The sequence below is a fragment of the Phyllostomus discolor genome, chromosome 1 (assembly GCF_004126475.2).
Source record: "Phyllostomus discolor isolate MPI-MPIP mPhyDis1 chromosome 1, mPhyDis1.pri.v3, whole genome shotgun sequence".
Classification (NCBI taxonomy): Eukaryota; Metazoa; Chordata; class Mammalia; order Chiroptera; family Phyllostomidae; genus Phyllostomus; species Phyllostomus discolor.
This window is the reverse complement of record NC_040903.2, coordinates 64063154-64082204: the sequence shown is the minus strand read 5'-3', so window position 1 is coordinate 64082204 and position 19051 is coordinate 64063154. Positions and strand designations below refer to the sequence as shown.

Sequence of the window (19051 nt, the reverse complement as noted above, 5' to 3'; positions counted from 1 at the left end):
TTAAGGGTAGACTCTTAAAAACGTCGGGAGAGCTGAAAATGGAATACTTGGCAACCGCTGAGACCGAATAGAAGACCTGAGCCACTGGGCTTGCCTGTCTTAGAGTAGGTCCCTGTACTTTAAGAAGCGTGAATGAGGACCTTGAATCTGAAAATGCTGATTTGTTTTGAATTTGAAATGCTTTTTTCTTTTTCTCTGAATCATTGGTACTAGATAGTGATCAGACTAATTCAACAGGTTAGATTTTTATCTTTTTCTGGTTTAAGGGTAACAACTACCAGGACTTTGGGTTTCCAGGAAGAGAATTGAGGGTTGATTTGAATGCAGTTAAGGAACTACCTTGGCCCACAGGTGTGGAATGGAAAGCAAGCCAAATACCATGTCCAAATTCCTTAAGGCAGAATTTACTAATTACTGTAGTAAAGAAATATAAGGACAGCTTTAGAGTTGTGCATATGTATGTAATTATTATTTTTGGCTTGTGTATTTTAATTGTGAATGGTAGCTGTCAGATATTGCTTTTTTTTAAGATTTATTTTTAGACAGAGGGAAAGAGAGGGAGAAAGAGAAAGAAACATCTGTTTGTGGTTGCCTCCCACATACCCCCCACCTGGGACTGGCCCGCAACCCAGGCATGTGCCCCGACTGGGAATCGAACCGTAGACTCTTTGGTTCGCAGGCCAGCACTCAGTCCACTGAGCCACATCAGCCAGGGCCTAAAACAATTTTTTAATACCTGCTTCTTTGGTCCCAGTACCTTGATCCAGTTTTTATATAATCTGGCTTCCAACTACCTAGTCACTTTTGTATTCTGCTGACTTTTACAATGCATATTTCCACTGAGTTCAAATAAATTTCCTAATGTCAAACCCTTTCTCAGTACCTACAACATTCAGTTCAAAGCAGGTTCCTTCTTGCCTTTATATGTTTGCTTCTATTATTTTTTCTACCTTTTTACATATCCTCATGATTAAAGGCCAACTCAGAATCCAACTCACTATGCCTGAATGATTTCCTGATTACTGTAGCCTAGAGTTATTCAGTAGCATTGCTCTTAATGGTATGGACCAGATAAATGTCTTTGTTGCGGGGGGAGTAGTCTGAGCTGTCCAATGGAAGGTATTTAGCAGCATCCCTGACATACACCCACTAGATGCCAGTGGCATCCCCCACCCCCAGTCATAAGTTAAAAGGTTTCCAAAAACTTATTAAATGCCCCCTAGGCCTTCAGAATAGTTCTCAGTTGAAAACCATTGCTCTAGATAACCATAATCTGGATCCACTCTTTTCAAAACTGGAACATGTTTTGTCATTAACAAATTATGTAGCACTAAAGGTAGTTATATCCTGTGTTATGTTCCTTAATTATTTTATTGGTTGCTACATAACAGGTGCTTAATAAATATTTGTTGAATTGAGAATGTGTCACTTGAGCCTGCTAAATAGTATCTTGAGTGTAGGAACATTGTTTTGCTCCAGAAGAGCTTACTTTTTAAAGTTAGGTTTGGGTACTTGAATCAATTCTCACTTCAAGACCCATATATCAAAATATCATGAATGGTTATCTAAGAAAACCTATGAAGACTCCCAGTAAATAATCCTTGGAAAAAGTCCAGTAGACTACCATGTTAAATTTTTTTACTAGGAGACCATGTAGAATATAGTATGTAGAATACATTATCATTATTCCTTCTTTCTTTGTCCATCAGTGAGTATTTCAGTGATATTGAAGAGCTCCCACTAAATCACCTAAATCACTTGATACAATTATTTGCCATTATTTACCATTTAACATTAGCACACATTTGTACTTTTTCAAAATTATCTTCCACTTTATTCATAAGCTGAAATGGTTAATCAGAAATTCATGAACTGATTTATGTAATACAACATTTCAAATAAAGAATCAAGATACTGGCAGTAGTTTTTCCATTGAAGAAATGACCAAACATGTGACTACAATGTGAGCTCCACGAGGACAGGGTTTTTTTGTTTGGTTTGTTCAGTATGATAGTCCCAGATGTAGTGTGTCTGACACTAATAAACTTTCAGTAAGCATTTATTGAATAAATGAATCTTGTTTTGGATGTCACATTTCTTGCCAAATTTCAACTCTTGAATTATAAAATAACTCATCCCCTGAAGCTTTTATTTCAAAATCCCTAGCGATGTCCATCTTGCCAAATCCAATGGTCAATTTCTAGTCTATTTCTTTGTTGCTCTGTTAGCATTCCTCTTTGATGTACGTTATTCACTTGTTTTCCAGGGCACTGAACTTTTTCAATTTTCTGCTTAAGCCCTTTTTTAGTTTTTTTGGCCTTTCCTTTTTGTGCTTTCCAATTGTTGGACTGAGCCTGGAGCTTAGACTTAGAACTTCTTCAAAATTTTTTTCCCTTAGAGTCTTAGGAGACAATTTAGCTTAGCTTTAATAATTCATTTTTTAAAAAATTAAATTTATTAGGGTGATATTTGGTTAATAGGATTATGTAGATATCAAGTATAAATTTTCTATGGTACATGATCAGTATATTGCATTGTGTGCCCACCACCCAAAGTCAGATCATCTTCTGTCACCATATATTTGGCTCCCTTTACCTTTTACTACCCTCCCATCCCCACCCTCTTTTCCTCTGGTAATTGTATACTGTTGTTGTCTGTGTCTGAATTTCAGTTTTATATCCCACACATGTAAATGAAATCATATGGTTCTTAGCTTTTTTCTGACTGACTTATTTAGCTTAGCATAATATTCTCAAGGTGGGCCCATGTTGCAAATGCCAGTATTTCATCTTTTCTTATGGCTGAATAGTAGTCCATTTTATATATGTACCACATCTTCTTTATCCAGTCATCTAGTACAGGACTCTTCTGTTGGTTCCATGTCGTGGTCACTATGAATAGTGCTGCAATGAACACACAGGTACAAATATCTTTGTGAATAAATGTTTTCAAGTTTTTCAGGTAGATACTCAGAAGAGAGATTGTGGGTCATACGATAATTCCGTTCTTAATTTTTTGAGGAGCCTTCACACTGTTTTCCATAGCGGCTGTACCAGTTTACATTCCCACCAGCAGTGTATAAGAGTTCCTTTTTCTCCACATCCTCAACAACACTTGTTGCTTGTCTTGTTGATAATAGCCATTTTAACAGGTATAAGGTGATATCTCATTATAGTTTTAATTTGCATTTCCCTAATAGCTAATTAAGTTGAGCATCTTTTCATATATCTGTTGCCCATTTGTATACATTTTTGGGAGAAGTGTCTCTTCAGGTCCCCTGCTTATTTTTAAATTATATTATTTGAGCTTTTTTGGTATTGAGTTGTATGAGTATTTAAAATATATTTTGGTAGCTGTTGTTTCCAAATATCATCCCCTATTTGGTTGGCTGCATTTTTTGTGTTGGTGCTAGTTTCTTTTGCTGTGCAGAAGCTTTTGAGTTTGGTATAGTCTCATTCATTTATTTTTGCCTTTACTTCCCTTGCCTTTGGGATCAAGTTCATAAACTCTTTTCTAAGATTGAGGTCCATGAGTTTAGTAACTATGTTTTCTTCTATATAATTTATTGTTTCAGATGTTATATTTAGGTCTTTGGTCTATTTTGAATTAATTCATGTGGACAAACTATAGTTTCATTCTTTTGCTTGTGGCTTTCCAATTTTCCAAGCACCATTTACTTAAGAGGCTTTCTTTACTCCATTGTTGGCTTTTGGCTCCCTTGTCAAAAATTATTTGCTCATATACATGTGGGTTTATTTCTGGTCTCTCAATTTTGTTCCATTGATCTGTGTGTCTGTTCTCCTGCAGTACTATGCTGTTTTGATTATCATAGCTCTGTTGTATAATTTGAAGTTAAGGAGTGTGGTACTTCTGGCTTCATTCGTTTTTCTCAGGATTGCTTTGGCTATTCCGGGTCTTTTGTGGTTCCACACCAATGTGATAATTTTTTTTTGTTCTATTTCTTTAAAAAATGACATTAGGAGTTTGGTAGGTATGACATTACATCTGTATATTGCTGTAGGTAATATGAGCATTTTAACTATGTTGATTCTTCCAATCCACGAACATGGAATATCTTTCCATTTTATTATCTTGTGGTTTTCAGTGTATAGGTCCTTTACATCCTTTGTTAAGTTTGTTCCTGGGTATTTTACTCTATGTTGCAATTGCAAAAAAAAATTTTTTCATTTCTTTTTCTGAAATTTCACTTGTTAATATTTAGGAATGCAGTGGATTTTTGTACCTAGATTTTGTATCCTGCAACTTTACTGTATTTGTTGTTTCTAATAGTTTTTTGATGGAGTCTTTAGAGTTTTCTGTACATAAAATTATGCCATCTGCAAAAACATGACACTTCTTCATTCCCAGTTTGGATACATTTTATTTCTTTCTATTGTCTGATTGCTCTGGCTAGGACTTCCAAAGCTATGTTGAGTAAGAGTGGTGAAAGTGGACATTTTTGTTTCATTTCTCATTTTAGAGGAAAAGCTTCAGTTTTTTTACCCCGAGTATGATATTAGCTGAGGGTTTGTCATATATGGCCTTTATTATGTTGTAAAGCTTCTATACCCATTTTATTGAGTATTTTAATCATAAATGGATGTTATATCTTATCCAGTGCTTTTTCTGCCTGTTTATACATGTTTATATAGAAATAGAAATATATTTGCATTTACAAATATGTAAATATTCTGCATCTACTTATAGATACATATTTATAAATAGATGCAGAAAATTATATGATTTTTATTCTTTGTTTTGTTTTTGAGGTGCATTACACTGATCGATTTGTGTATGTTGAACCTTCCTTGTGCTCCTGGAATGAAACCCACTTGATCCTGATGTATAATTTTTAAAATATATTGTTGTATTTGATTTGCTAGTGTTTTGTTTAGAATTTTTGCATCAGTAGTCATCAAAGAGACTGCTCTGTAGTTTTCTTTTTGTGTGTTAACCTTGCCAGGTTTTGGTATCAGGGTTTTGTTGGCCTTATAAAATGTGTTAGAAAGTATTGCCCCTTCTTCAATATTTTGGAAGTTAGAGAAGGATCAGTATCAAAAATGTTTGCTAAAATTTGCAAATGAAGCTATCTAGTCCTGGACTTTTATGTTTGGGAGGTTTTGATAGTTTTCTCACTGTTGAGATTTTTAGATTTTCTAATTCTTCATGATTTGGTCTAGGAAGGTTATCTATTTCTAGGAACTTACCCATTTCTTCCAGGTTACTGAATTTGTTACTGAATTCAGATTCTGGAGCTACATTTCCTGAATTCATAACTCAGGTTTCCTACTTACTGGCACTATGACCTTGGTCTAGTTGCTTAGATACTCTGTGCCTCAGTTTTCTTACCTTTAATATGGAACATAGAGATAGTAATGGTTCTTTGTTTCTTTCCCCAAACCTGCTCATTCCTTCATCATTACCTATTTCAGCAGGTGGCACCATTGATATTTTCTGTCACTCATCTCTATTGTCTAGGAATCATCACTGATTCTTCTTTTTCCTTCTTTCTCCACATCCATTCTATCAGGAAGATATTTTGGCTCTACCTTAAAAATATGGGAGTTCTGGCCAAGATGGAGGTTTAGGTAGAAACCCTTCACTTTCTTCAACAACCAAAAGGAGGATAACAACCAATTTAAAATCAACAAACAACCAGAAGTACCAGAAAATCAAACTGCATGGAACTCCCACAACCAAGGAATTAAAGAAACAGTCAACCAAACCAACCAGACCTGTAAGACAGAAGACAGAGAGGCAGTGGACTGCATGGGTGGGGCTGACTGAACGGGAAACTGAGACTCAGAGTTGACTGTGGACTACAGTGGTTGCTGTGGTGGGAGAAACTCCCAGTCTCACATGAGTTTGTTGGAAAGTGGGCTAGAGACAGGCAGGCAAGCTGCACTGTTCCCTCTCTGGCCCCTCCCCAACAAGCAGTGCCGCAGCACAGCAAGGAGGGTTGCCCTACCCATGAAAACCTAAGGCCCCTCCCCCTTACAATTTAACAAGTGCGAGGAGACAAAGAAATATGGCCCAAATGAAAGAACAGAACAAAACTCCAGAAAGACAGGTAAGCAATGGGGAGATAGCCAACCTATCTGATGGAGAATTTAAAGCCCTGGTAATCAAAATGCTCACAGAACTTGTTGAGCTTGGTCAAAAAGTGAAAGAACAAATGAAAGATAACCCAAAATGGAATAAAACAAAATATTCAGGGAACAACAGTGACAGGAAGGAAACCAGGACTCAAAGCAACAGTTTGGAACAAAAGGAAAAAAATAAACATCCAACAGGAACAGAATGAAGAAACAAGAACTTGAAAAAATGAAGAGACTTATAAACCTCTGGGACAACCTGAAACTTTCCAATACCCGAATTATAGGGGTGCCAGAAGGAGAAGAACAACAGCAAGAAATTGAAAACTTATTTGAACAAATAATGAAGGAAAATTTCCCCAATCTGGTGAAGGAAATAGATGTCCAGGAAGTCCAGAGAGTCCCAAAGAAGTTGGACCCAAAGAGGAACACACCAAGGCACATCATCATTAAGTTACTCAAGACTAAAGATAAGAGAGAATCTTAAAAGCAGCAAGTGGAAAGGAGTTACCTACCAAGGAGTACCAATAAGGCTATTAGCTGATAGTTCTTTCTATTTCTCAAAAGAAATCTTGTAGGCAAGAAGGGGCTGGAAAGAAGTATTTGAAGTCCTGAAAGGCAAGGACCTACATTCAAGATTACTCTATCCAGCAAAGCTGTCATTTAGAATGGAATGGCAGATAAAGTGCTTCCCAGATAAGGTCACGTTAAAGGAGTTCACATCACCAAGGCCTTATTATATGAAATGTTAAAGGGACTTATCTAAGAAAAAGAAAAATATCAAAACTATGAACAGTAAAATGACAACAAACACAACTATCAACAACTGAACCTAAAAAAACCCACCAAAAACAAATAGTAAGGAAACAATTAGAACAGGAACAGAATTGGAAAAATGGACATCACATGGAGGGTTTTCAGTGGGGAGGCGGAAGGGAGGAATAGTGGGGGGGAGGGAAATACAGGGAAGAAGAAGCATAGTTGGTAGGCATAAAATAGATGTGGAGAGGTAAAAAATGGTATAGGAAACAGAGAACTCAAGAGAACTTATATGTATAACCTATGGAGATGAACTAAGCAGGGAGATGTTGGAGGGTTGGGGGATGCGGGGTGAAGGAGAATTAAAGGAGAAAATCGGGAAAACTAACAGCGCAATCAATAAAATATACCTAAAAAACACATATAGAATGTCATCACTTCTCACCTCATCATTATTATCTTATTCTGGTCATCATTAACTCTTAGACTATGGCAAAAACCTTTTGTTAGGCTTCTTTGCTACCACTCTTGCTGCCTATAGTCAGTTCTCATCTACAAAGGTCAGTGATTTTTGAAAAATGTCAGATAATGTCACCTGCTCAGCACCCTCCAGTACCTTCCTATTCCACTTACAGGGAAATGCAAATGTCTTATTGTGTTGCACAGTCTGGCCCCTTCTTGGGTCTCTGATGTGATTATGATCCCTAGTCACTCTCATTCTAAGCCTTTTGGATCTGAAGACTCCAAGATCACTCCTGCCTATGTATCTATATTATGCTGTTTTCTTTGCCAGTGATATTCTTCCCTTAGGCATTTGAAAGTCTTCCCATGACATCATTCAAGACTGTTCAAATCAGTTTTTAAGAGAGACTTTCCCTAATCAACTTCTGTAAAAATAAAAAATTCATCTTTACCCAGTCACTGTTACCTTGTTTTTATTTTTCTTTGTAGTATTCAGAGATATGCTGCATTGATTGATTGATTGACTGACTGTGTAGAATATAAACTCCATAAGGATAAGAACTTTTTATTTTTATCCTCCCTAGCACTGTAGGGACAGTGCCTGGTACGTAGTAAAGACTCAATAAGTATTTAGCAAAGATGAATTATTGATACTTTTCTAGATCTCCATTCTTGTATTTCTGTCTGATGTTCTGTTATAACCTAAAAAAAAAATCAGTCTATCAAAAAACTGACCTTGTCTTTTCCAGCTTGGAACTTCCTTCATTATTTGGTAATTTTACAGTGTTCTAGTTATTTTGACTTGAAACCTGAGGGGCATTTTGAGTCATTTCCCTGCCCCTGCTAAAGCATCAAGTTTTGTTTTATAATAGTAAATTTGCATTCCTAGTCATATTATTTTGGGCCAGTTTGTATCCTACAGAGTTGGACATGTTTTTCCTTTGTCTATTCAGTATCATAAACTACAGCCAGATTAATCTTCATAAATGTTAATGTCCCACTATTCTCCTGGAGTATGGTGTGATGGAAGCTACCTTGGGCTTTGGGTATGAATTGCAGCTGCAGCAATTGCTCTTAGTAAGTGGACAAAGTATGGAGTTGGGCAAGTATAGAACCCCTTTGAGTTCACTTCCCACCTTTCTCCATTACCCATTTTTTAAAAAATATATTTTATTGATTATCCTATTACATTTGTCCCATTTTTTTCTCCCCTCTGCCCTGTACCCGTCCCTTTCACCATCATTCCCCACCTTAGTTCATGTCCATGGGTCATACATATAAGTTCTTTGGCTTCTCCATTTCCCATACTATTCTTGACCTTCCCAACTATTTTGTACCTACCATTTATGCTTCTTATTCCCTGTACCTTTTCCCTCATTGTCCCCCTGCCCCTTCCCCACTGATAACCCTTCATGTGATCTCTGTTTCTGTGAATCTGTTCCTATTCTAGTTGTTTGCTTAGTTCGTTTTTGGGGTTGTGTTTTTTTTAGGTTCTTTTTGTTTTTTGTGTTTTTTAGGTTCAGTTGTTGATAGTTGTGAGTTTGTTGTCATTTTACTGTCCATAGTTTAGATATTTTTCTTTTTCTTAGATAAGCCCCTTTAACATTTTATATAATAAGGACTTGGTAATGATGAACTCCTTCAACTTGACCTTATCTGAGAAGCACTTTATCTGCCCTTCCATTCTAAATGATAGCTTTGCTGGATAGAGTAATCTTGAATGTAGGTCCTTGCCTTTCAGGACTTCAAATACTTCTTTCCAGCCCCTTCTTGCCTGCAAGGTTTCTTTTGAGAAATCGGCTGTTAATCTTACGGGAATTCCTCTTTCTTGCTGCTTTTAGGATTCTCTCCTTATCTTTACTCTTGGGTATTGTAATTATTATGTGCCTTGGTGTGTGCTTCCTTGGATCCAACTTCTTTGGAACTCTCTGAGCTTCTTGGACTTCCTGGAAGTCTATTTCATTTGCCAGATTAGGGAAGTTCTCCATTATGTTTTCAAGTAAGTTTTCAATTTCTTGCTCTTCCTCATCTCCTTCTGTCACCTTTGTGATTTGGATGTCAGAAGGTTTAAAGTTGTCCTGAAGGCTCTTTTCATTTTTTGAATTCTTATTTCTTCGTTCTGTTCTGGCTTAATGTTTATTTCTTCCTTCTGCTCCAAACCATTGATTTGAGTCCCAGTCTCCTTCCCTTCACTGTTGGTTCCTTTATTTCGCTTTTCATAGCCTTCGCTTTTTCCTCTATTTTGTGACCATACTCAACCATTTCTGTGAGGATCCCGATTACCAGTGTTCTGAACTCTTCATCTAATAGGTTGGCTACCTCTTCATTGCTTAGTTGTATGTTTTTCTGGAGCTTTGATCTGTCCTTTCATTTGAGCCAAAACTTCTTTTTTTTTTTCCTTTTTTTCTTTTTTTTTTTGCGCATCTCTTACATAGTAAGGGGCAGAGCCTTAGGTATTCAACAGGGTGGGGCAACCTGTGTCACTACTTTGTGGCTCTGTATGTGGGGGAGGGGTCCATGAGGGAAAAATGCCGCTTGCTCAGCTCTTGGTGGGCTCTCAGTCATGTCTCCTGCTACCCACAAGCAAATTGGGCCCTTCTGATGCTGATTCCTGGTGGGTGGGTTTGTGTATGTTCTAGGACCCTGTGAGTCTCTCCAACAAACTCTCCTGTGAGGCTGGGAGTTTCTCCTGCTGCCTCAATCCCCACATGTTTTTTCAGTCCGAGATTTTGAGTCTTCATTTCCCCAAGCTGGAACCCTGGGTTGTGCCATCTGTCTGGTTCCTCGGTTGTTCCTTCCAGTTTATCCACAGACAAATGTGGGACCTTCCATTTTGGCAGCTGCTGCCTCGCCTGTCCCCATTCCTCCAGCACCCACCTTGCCATGAGCCCTCATTCCCCTGGCTGCAGGTCTCTGCCTCTCCTACCTGTCTGAATGGATGTTTCTTATTTAACTCCTTGGTTGTCGGACTTCCATACAGTTCCATTTTCTGACAGTTCTAGTTATTATTTTAAATTTGTTGTTGTCCCTCTTTTGGTTGTGTGAGTAGGTAAAGTGTATCTACCTACTCCTCCATCTTGCCTGGAAGTCTCTCCATTGCCCATCTTTTGATGAGCGTCTCTAAGTTGATTGAATGACAGTCTTTCCTGTAGCCTAAACGTGGTGGGCCATGATCCTGTCAGCATTTCTCACCTCCCTAAATCTTTGACAGTCATACATTTTGAGAAGATCAAAAGAAGCTGCTTATCAGAAAAAGTTCCCCAATCCATTGAGGTTACTGATATTTAAATGAGGGTATGTGTGTCATTTTCTGGGTATTGCTAGGCAAATTTATCAATCTCTTTTGTTCACTATTTGTATAAGGATAATATGAGGATGAAATTAGTTCATTAAGAGGCTTTTAATTCTTTAGAAGCAAATTTTTTTTATTTTTTTCACTTTTCCTTTTTCTACAAACCCTGTTTTTGTCTTAGAAAGTAAATAGTTTTGATTTCATTGGTTATTCACAAAACCATGTTGAACTGCTGCTAGTAATAGTTTATATTCTTATTTAAAAGATACTTGTTTTATAACTTGACAATTCCACAATTGTGTTTGTTGATTTTGGGGCATCATTAATAAATGATGTGAATAGTTTTAGAGTTCTGAATAGATTGCATTTCTGATACTGACCCTGTTTATGCATAGGAAGATAACCAAGGTAGTTCATGAGTGTTCAGCATAGTATCCGCTCATGGCTGTACCAGACACTCCTGGGTGCGACTTAATTCAGGAACTGTAAGATCATACTTAGTTATAATATAGGCAATTTATATTTGATCCCACATAAGCCTGCTATTTCCAGTTAACGATTAACATTTTAATGTTAAATTTTAATAAGCGTAACTATTATGCTTTAAGGTGATAGGTTTTAAGATTTAAGTGTGTTCTTTTAAAAAAAAAAAGCACTATGCTCTTAAAAAAGGCTGCTTGGCTACCAGTCAGTAGGATGATAAATTAATTATTTAAAGGCACTACTAGATCAAAGTAATAACTTGCTTTCCTTTTCTAAGAAGTAAATACCCCTGGAGGGTATTGCTCAGGATGACTCACTCAATCTTGCTGGGCTTCAGAGGGGTTGAGAGGCAAAGGGGTAAGGCTATGAGATTCCTCTGTTAAATAGTTCCGCTTGAAATTGCTTTACATATTTCTAAAGATAAGATTTCCCATTAAAAGAGAGTGCTAAATAATAAAGAATAGTCTGTGCTCCTTGTTTCCTGGGAGGGAGCCTCTAAATCCCTGGAATTTCCTGAGGGATAGGAACATCTTTCTTATTCACTTTGGGTTCCTGATAGTATACCTTAGTTTAGGTATACTGAGCATGGGAGCTGGCCACTCCAGAAGGAATAATCTTGTGATTAGATAGTTGGGGCTTTTGAGTCACATATCAGCCCCACTGGGAAGCAGGAAAGGGACTGCAGGTAGAATTTCAGAAGATGGTTAATCATGCCTTTAATAAGCAAACTCTTAATAAAAACTCTGGAAACCGAAGTTCAGTTGAGCTTCCTGGTTGGTGATTTTAGTGGCAGAATGGAACTAGTTCAACAAACTTGGCACGTCTGGTTTTGCTGCTTTCCTGGGCCTGGAGCTGAAACACAGCTGAGTCCTAAATGCCATCTCTAGTTGGAATAAAACTCTGTCTCTGTGGTCAGCAGACCCAAGGCTTTGTTCTTAAGATTATTTGATGTGGGCCAGAACCTCACTGTCCTGAGGACTTAATGCCTAAGGGAGTAGTTGTACAAAGGCTTGAATAAGAGTCATGTGAGGCTATTCTCTGGCCTCCTTATTCCTTCTCTAAGGGTGGGGCTGGGGGTCTACTCTTACTGAACAGCAAGTGGGGTCCTGCTGCCCACTGCAACCCTCTAGGCAAAATTTGTAGGAGAGGTTTGTTAAAAAAGAAAAGGAGTCTTTATTCAAAAGCTACACAATTTTGGAGTAACAGCTTTCCACAAGCATTAGTCACTTACTCCTATCAACTAAGGCTGAAATCTTTAGCCAATCAGGTAAGGGTAGAATCTTTAACTCTGGAGTTTCCCTATCATTCCCCCTGCTAGTTTTTAATTACCTTATTTATGTAAGATTAGCTTACAAACTAAAACAACATGATATATAAAAGCTGCAGAATTTTGGAAGAATGGCAGGCTTCTGCCTCAGAGCCTGTCCCCTCTAGAACACCCAAAGGAAAATAACCCTGCCACCCTTTGCCATGCCAGAGCAATCCTAAGCTGTGCCCAGAGTTCGTTCTCCCATTTAAAACACTGTCCTAAGTGAAACAAGCCAGTCAGAGAAAAACAAATACCATATGATTTCACTCATATGTGGAATCTAATGTACTAACTGAACTAACAAGGAAAATGGGGACATTCACAGGTGGAGAGCAGGTTGACAGCTAGTGGGAGGGAAGTGAGAGGATAGAGGGATTGAGCGAAAAGGAAAAAGAACTCATGGGCATGGAAAACAGTGTGGTGATTACTAGGGGGAGGGGGATATAGGGTTCTAAATGGTAATGGGAAAATACAATAAAGATTAAATAAATAAAATAGTTGACAGACTTGACTATAAAAACACATTTTCTGATTCCTTTTGGAACAGGGTTTTTCTTTGGCCCTTTGCTCTCGTATTTTGATTTTTTTATATTATTCGGATGAAGGTGTAAGAAATCCAGTAAAATATATAATGGCCAAGAAAATGTAACTCAGATGTTAAAGTGCTGGTAAATGCTTATCAGAACTCTTTCAATTGTGTAAATAAATGAGGGTGAGAGTACTTGAGCCCCAAGAACTGCCTAACCATCTCCTCTTTCTTCCTCCTTTCCTTCCATAGCATAATTCTTTTTACTTTTAGCTTTAGTTAGATAACTGCTACTACTACAGTATCATATTAAAAATTTCAACAATAAAGGTGAAAAGAATATTTTTTGAGCTACAAGATCCCACTTTTCTCTCAAAAAAAAAATCCTTTGAGAAAGACAGCTACAGTATGATCATCCAGGCATTCTCGAGAAAAACAGAGAGAGACGGTCACTGCCTTCCTTCTGTTTAAATCTTCCTGCCCATAACTCCACACACACTGGAGGCATTCAGCTTCTAGGTCAATCTCATCCTAGACTGTTTACTGTTAGGGCGGTCAGCAATATGGACTCTGAAAGAATTCATATAGAGAAGAAAATGCAAAAAGCCAAGTTTTTTCTTTTACTTGCCCAAGAGGGGGAAAGGGATAGGTGTGGAGATATGTACCAGCATTGAGGGGTGGGGGCTGTGAGCTTTTACTGGATTATAATTGGACAAAAAACGCCAGGGGGAGTGCTGATGTTCGGCCTCTAGGCTGTTGGGGACATTGTAACACAGGAGATTTTGGGTAGTTTTGAATTTCGGGTAGGTTTTCTGCAATTTGAATATGATATGCTTAGGTGTTGTTATTTTGACATTTATTCCATTTGGTATCCCCAGAGCTTCTAGGACCTGTGGTTTGGTGTCTGACATTAATTTGGTGAAGTTCTTAGTCATTATTGTTTCAAATATTTCTTTTTTTTCTTTATTCTCTGGTATTCCAATTATGTATATATTGCACCTTTTGTAGTTTCCCACAGTTCTTGGATAATCTGTTAATTTTTTTTTGTCTTTTTTGTCCTTGCTTTTTAGTTTTGGACGTTTCTGTTGATGTATCCTCAAGCTTAGAGATTCTGTTCTCATTCATGTTCAGTCTACTGTAGAGTTCATCAATGGCATTCTTCATTTTTTAGTATTTTTGATTGCTGGTATTTCTTTGATTCTTTTTAAAAATTTCCATCTCTGTTTACATTGCCTTTTTGTTTTTACAGGATGTGTCATTTTTTTTTCATTAGAATTCTTACTATATTATCATAGTTTTAAAAATTCCTGGTTTGATAATTCCAACCATCGTGCCATGTCTGAGTCTGGTTCTGATGCTTGCTCATTCTCTTTAGACTGTTTTTTACCTTACACATGTGCCTTGCTGAAAGTTAGACACAATGTATTAGATTAATGGAACACCAGTCTTTAGTGGCCTGATGGTAAGGCATTGGTGGAGGAGGACTCTGGATTCCTATGATTATGTCTTAGACTCCCAGTGAACCTCTGCCACTGAAGTGTGAATTACTCACATGCATATCAGTACCTCCTACACCCCTTAGCTGGAACATGGTGGCCAGAGTGGTTTGGAGTTGAGTATTTCACTTACCTAGGTGGGTTAATCTCAGGTAAAACCCTAGTTGGTTGGGAGCTGGTAAATAGTTTCGTTTGAGAATGGTGGGCCTTGTTAAGAAAAAAATGCTCTTGTATCTTCCAAAATGGTTCCTGTTGTTTACCCCTCTGCTGGGAAAGCAAGAAAACTTTTCTCCTATAAAACTCACAAAAGTGTGGGACATCCCTATGACTGGACCCCTCTAGAATGTTGACTCTCAGACTTGTATACACATAGCTTCCAATAGTTTTTTTAAAACTTTTTTTTATTGATTTGAGAGACAGAGAGACATGCAGACTCAATTCGTTGTTTGTTCATCCATGCATTCTTTGGTTGATTCTGGTACCTTTCCTGACAGATGATTAAACTCACAATCTTGGGTTGCAGCAAGATGACGCTCTAACCAACTGAGCTATCCAGCCAGGGCAATTCATTACAGTTTAAGTTTTCATGTCTTCACCCTGTTTTCTGGTCATGTTTCTGCTTCTGGGTTTCTGCTTTAAGTTGTGATTCTGTATGTCCACCTGTCTGTGTCTCTAATTTTGGGGATAGTGATTTTTGCCCTGTGACCTCACTTCTAAGGGATCTAAGAAAGTTGTCAATTTTTCACTTTTTTGGTGTTTCACTTGTTAGAATGGAATGATGATTTCTAAGCACCTTACATGCTGGATTGGAAACTGGAAGTAATTCATTATTTTTGATGCCTATGTCTCAATGAAGTCTGGTGCCTTCTTGTCTAGAAAAACTTTGCTTTAACCTCCAGAAAACAAGTCTTCACTTACTTTCTTAGGTGAAGGCGAGGTGGTTGCTAGAGCCCTTGAATAAGGAAAGCAAAGAGGGGACCTACCTATATTTCAAACAGCATTAACCCAATCTACCTAACGTGAAGTCTTCTGTATTCTTCACTCTCAATTGCAGACTTCCCAATACTTGAATTTTCTTGAGAATTCAGAAGTGTAAAAAGGGCTGGTTCTTAGGCTTTTTTTCTTGCTATCAATATACAATTCACCTTTCTTGTCTCTTTTGAGTGGTTCACCATGTATATACATTGTTATATAAATTCTGAGGTATCGTTGCTGTTGCTTCTCATGTTTCCCCTCTCTTTATATCTTTAATTTCTCAAGTTTTTAATTAAGAACATATTTAGTTAAAGCTTGTTTTTCTTTTGTTCATTTCCCCATTGTCAGAACCCAGAATCAAATCTAGATAATTCGTTTAATTACCCGAAACATTTTATAGAGATCTATTCCTAGTCATGTTCCTTCACTGGCAAGTAAAGCTAAGAATTATTTAATGATGAAAATATTTCTTATTTTTGTCTTTTTATGTGCAGAGATAGACCTATATGTATTTTTAATAAAGAATAACCAATGGCTTATTTTTTAAAAAATTTTATTTTAGTCATTGTTCAAGTATAGTTTTCTCCCTTCTACAAAATATGGAACACTTCACAAATTTGCGTGTCATCCTTGCACAGGGGCCGTGGTAATCTTCTCTGTATTATTCCAATTTTAGTATATGTGCTGCCGAAGCGAGCACACCAATAACTTATTTTTTATACTAAGTAACAAGCAAGTGTAATGTGAATGGGAGAAATAATTGTGATAGGTAATAAAGGGGTCCTTCTTGCCTTTTAAGGGTGGACTTGAACATATTTTTAATCAGACTGCAGGCAGTTATTGTAATTTATTGTTGTGTTTTGATTATACTATAATTTGATTATTTGAATTTGATTATTTACCTCTTACTAATTTTTAAAAAGTAATAGTCCTGCAATTTCTTTTTATAATATACAGAGAAAGCAACCAGTGAGATGAATACTGCTGAAGATTGGGGCCTCATTTTGGATATTTGTGATAAAGTCGGTCAGTCTCGCACTGGGTAAGTGTTGCAGAGTTTCAAAGGATTTTTATTCATTTTTCCTTTTTATTAATATGAATAAAACAAGAGTCAGAAGGTAGAATATACTATAATTCTAACTTATTTATTTTTAGGTTTTATTTTATTTTATCCTCACCTGAGAGCATTTTTTTTTTTCATTGCTTTTAGAGAGAGAGTTGGGGGGGAGAAACATCAGTGTGAGATCAACATTGATTGGTTGCCTTCCCTACAGTCCCAGACTGAGGATCTTTTGCACCTTGACCGGGAATCGAACACACAACCTTTGGGTTACAGAATGATGCTCTAACCAAATGAGTGATATAACCAGCCAGGGCCAATTATAATTTATTTTAAAAAGAGAATGTTTTTCCTAGAAAAATTTGAAGAATCCTATTTAGGTTACTTCTTATAACCACTTAGGGTAGCATGACTAATAAAAATGTTACTAATCTCTTTCCTCCTGAAATCTAGCCTTTTCCTCTTAATAAAGTCATCAGGGATTTCTCAGTTGCAAACTGTGGCTGTCGTTTCTGAGTTTTTCTTTGTCATATCTGCAACATTCTACCCAGCTGATCTGTGATTACTGAAAGAGGCACTTGGGGGAAATAGAATATTAAACTTTTTGGCATATGGACTTTCGGGAAATGCAGAGCTTTCTAAACAGTTCAGTGAATCGATTGGCTGATAGATTAAAGATTCCTTTAATTCCTGGGCTAATAATGCCCAGCTATTAGCAACCTTCTTTATGCCTTCATGCTCCACACGTGTTGTCTTACTCTTGTACTTTCAGGTGAACAAATGTTAGGGAGCACTGCTGCATTATATTTGATTCTTCTGGTGGTGATCTTAACCTCTGATATACCTTCTTTGGTTATTCTTTGTTCCCTTGTAAATACAGATAGTTTCTTAAACTTTTTTTGATCCATTTTTCCCCTAATACTTTTTTCTTTTCTTATACCTTTTCTTTTGAAATCTGACAATTTCCAGGTATCTTTATGTAAGTAACATATGTATTTTCAGCTCTAACTTTTCTCACCCAAGCATTAGTCCTGTGGATATAGCATTATTTCTGGATAACCACACTGTGTAAGCCTTAATCTCCATCTCTAAAGTGGAACTCCTGTCTCTTTTATCTTTAAACCTACTTTCTCTCCTTTGTCCCGTTTCTGTTAATGAAGATTATTCTTTCATTTACACTTAAAACCTCAGTCATTGCTATGTTTATTTTGTTACCAAATTCTGTTAGTCTGCTTCCATAATACCATTTAGAATGTTGATGCTACAAAGTGTCTTTAGTTAAGTTATTGAACATGGCCAAACCAGGTTGGAGCAGTTTGTCTTCAGGTCACGTTAGCGGTTTTTGCCCTTAATGTTCTCCTCTGTTAGGTTCCCAAAAATGTGGCCTCCAAATGTGGCCTTAGCCATCCCTTTTGTTGTCTTAGTATTGTAATATACTAAGTCTTGTTCTTCTGATCTTGTTAGTTCCTTAATATAATCAAAACTTGAGTAGCTACTGTATACTACTTATCTATTCCTTTTTCTATATTTCTATTGCTCCCTAACCCCTTTACTTGAAACATTCTGTACCATGCATGGATTTGTGGATTGACTTTCTGTCATTTCTTTCCACTTCATCTCTTTTATCCAGTTGCCATACAAAAACTGTGACCATGTTACTCTCCTTCCTTCTGTATTGAATTGTCTAACTTCCTTAAGCCTCAGAATCATTTCTTTTCCATTTATTTCTCATTCTTTTCAGCTCAAGCATTTGAGTTGTTAGTGCTCTTCTACCTAATTCAGTGTTGCTGGTCATTCTATTCATTCAGTACAGAGTATTTTCTTCTATCATTTCCTATCTGCCTCATATCCTTCCAGTCCCAATATAGATATTTCTTCCAGAAAGCCTTTCCTTGTCCCCTTTATTAAAAATCATATAGTCCTCTGAACCCTTAAAGCATTATACCAAAACTATTCTTACTTGTTTTATCTTTTATAATAGTAATTGATGTCTATTTAGTAGACTTGGACTTGTAGAGTAAAAGGTCCATGAATTTTTGTTGTACAGAGGAAAGATGCAAGTAGCTTAGTGGTTGAGAGGACAGACCCTGGAGTGAGACTGCCTGGGTTCAAATCCTAGCTGTTACTCCCTGACTACTTACATTGGGTGAGTAACTTACCTCTCCAGTTTGCTATTCAGTTTGAATGAAAATAGTATCTTCTTCATAAGGGGCTTGATTTGAGTAGTACCTGGCACATGGCTGAACAGGTGCACCTCTGCCTCTTTTTGATTAAAGTCATATTTTGTGACAGTTTGTTGAGAAGTGAATATAGATCTAGCTGCATCCCTGTGTATTTTAGAGATAAAACTTTTATCTAACATTTCAGTTGCAAAGTTCCTCCTCTCTTTTTTTTTATCTTTATTTTGGTGTTCTTCATTTTGCAGATGACTGTTCTGATAATTTGGTTAATTGACATAAAAAGACAAAACTGCCTTTCATTACTAGAAATAGTCCATATTTTTCTAGTTAAAAATAAATTTGTAATTCATGTGAAATTTTGTATGATGTGTAATGATGATGAAGAGATGAATTTGTTTTTCTTCATGTTAACAT

At 37.0% G+C, this 19051-nt stretch overlaps 1 protein-coding gene and 1 non-coding gene across 4 annotated transcripts in view; one reads left to right on the top strand and one right to left on the bottom strand.

Moving 5' to 3' along the window:
• STAM (signal transducing adaptor molecule) overlaps positions 1-19051 on the top strand; it is a 62392-nt gene that overhangs the window by 735 nt on the left and 42606 nt on the right. For all 3 annotated transcript variants that reach the window (XM_028505855.2, XM_036023733.1, XM_036023744.1), the window contains exon 2: positions 16355-16439. In XM_028505855.2, the coding sequence (XP_028361656.1) occupies positions 16355-16439 (85 nt within the window). The remainder of the gene's footprint in view (positions 1-16354; positions 16440-19051) is intronic.
• LOC114493551 lies at positions 15991-16097 on the bottom strand. The gene has a single exon (XR_003684188.1). It is a non-coding gene; the product is annotated as a U6 spliceosomal RNA (small nuclear RNA).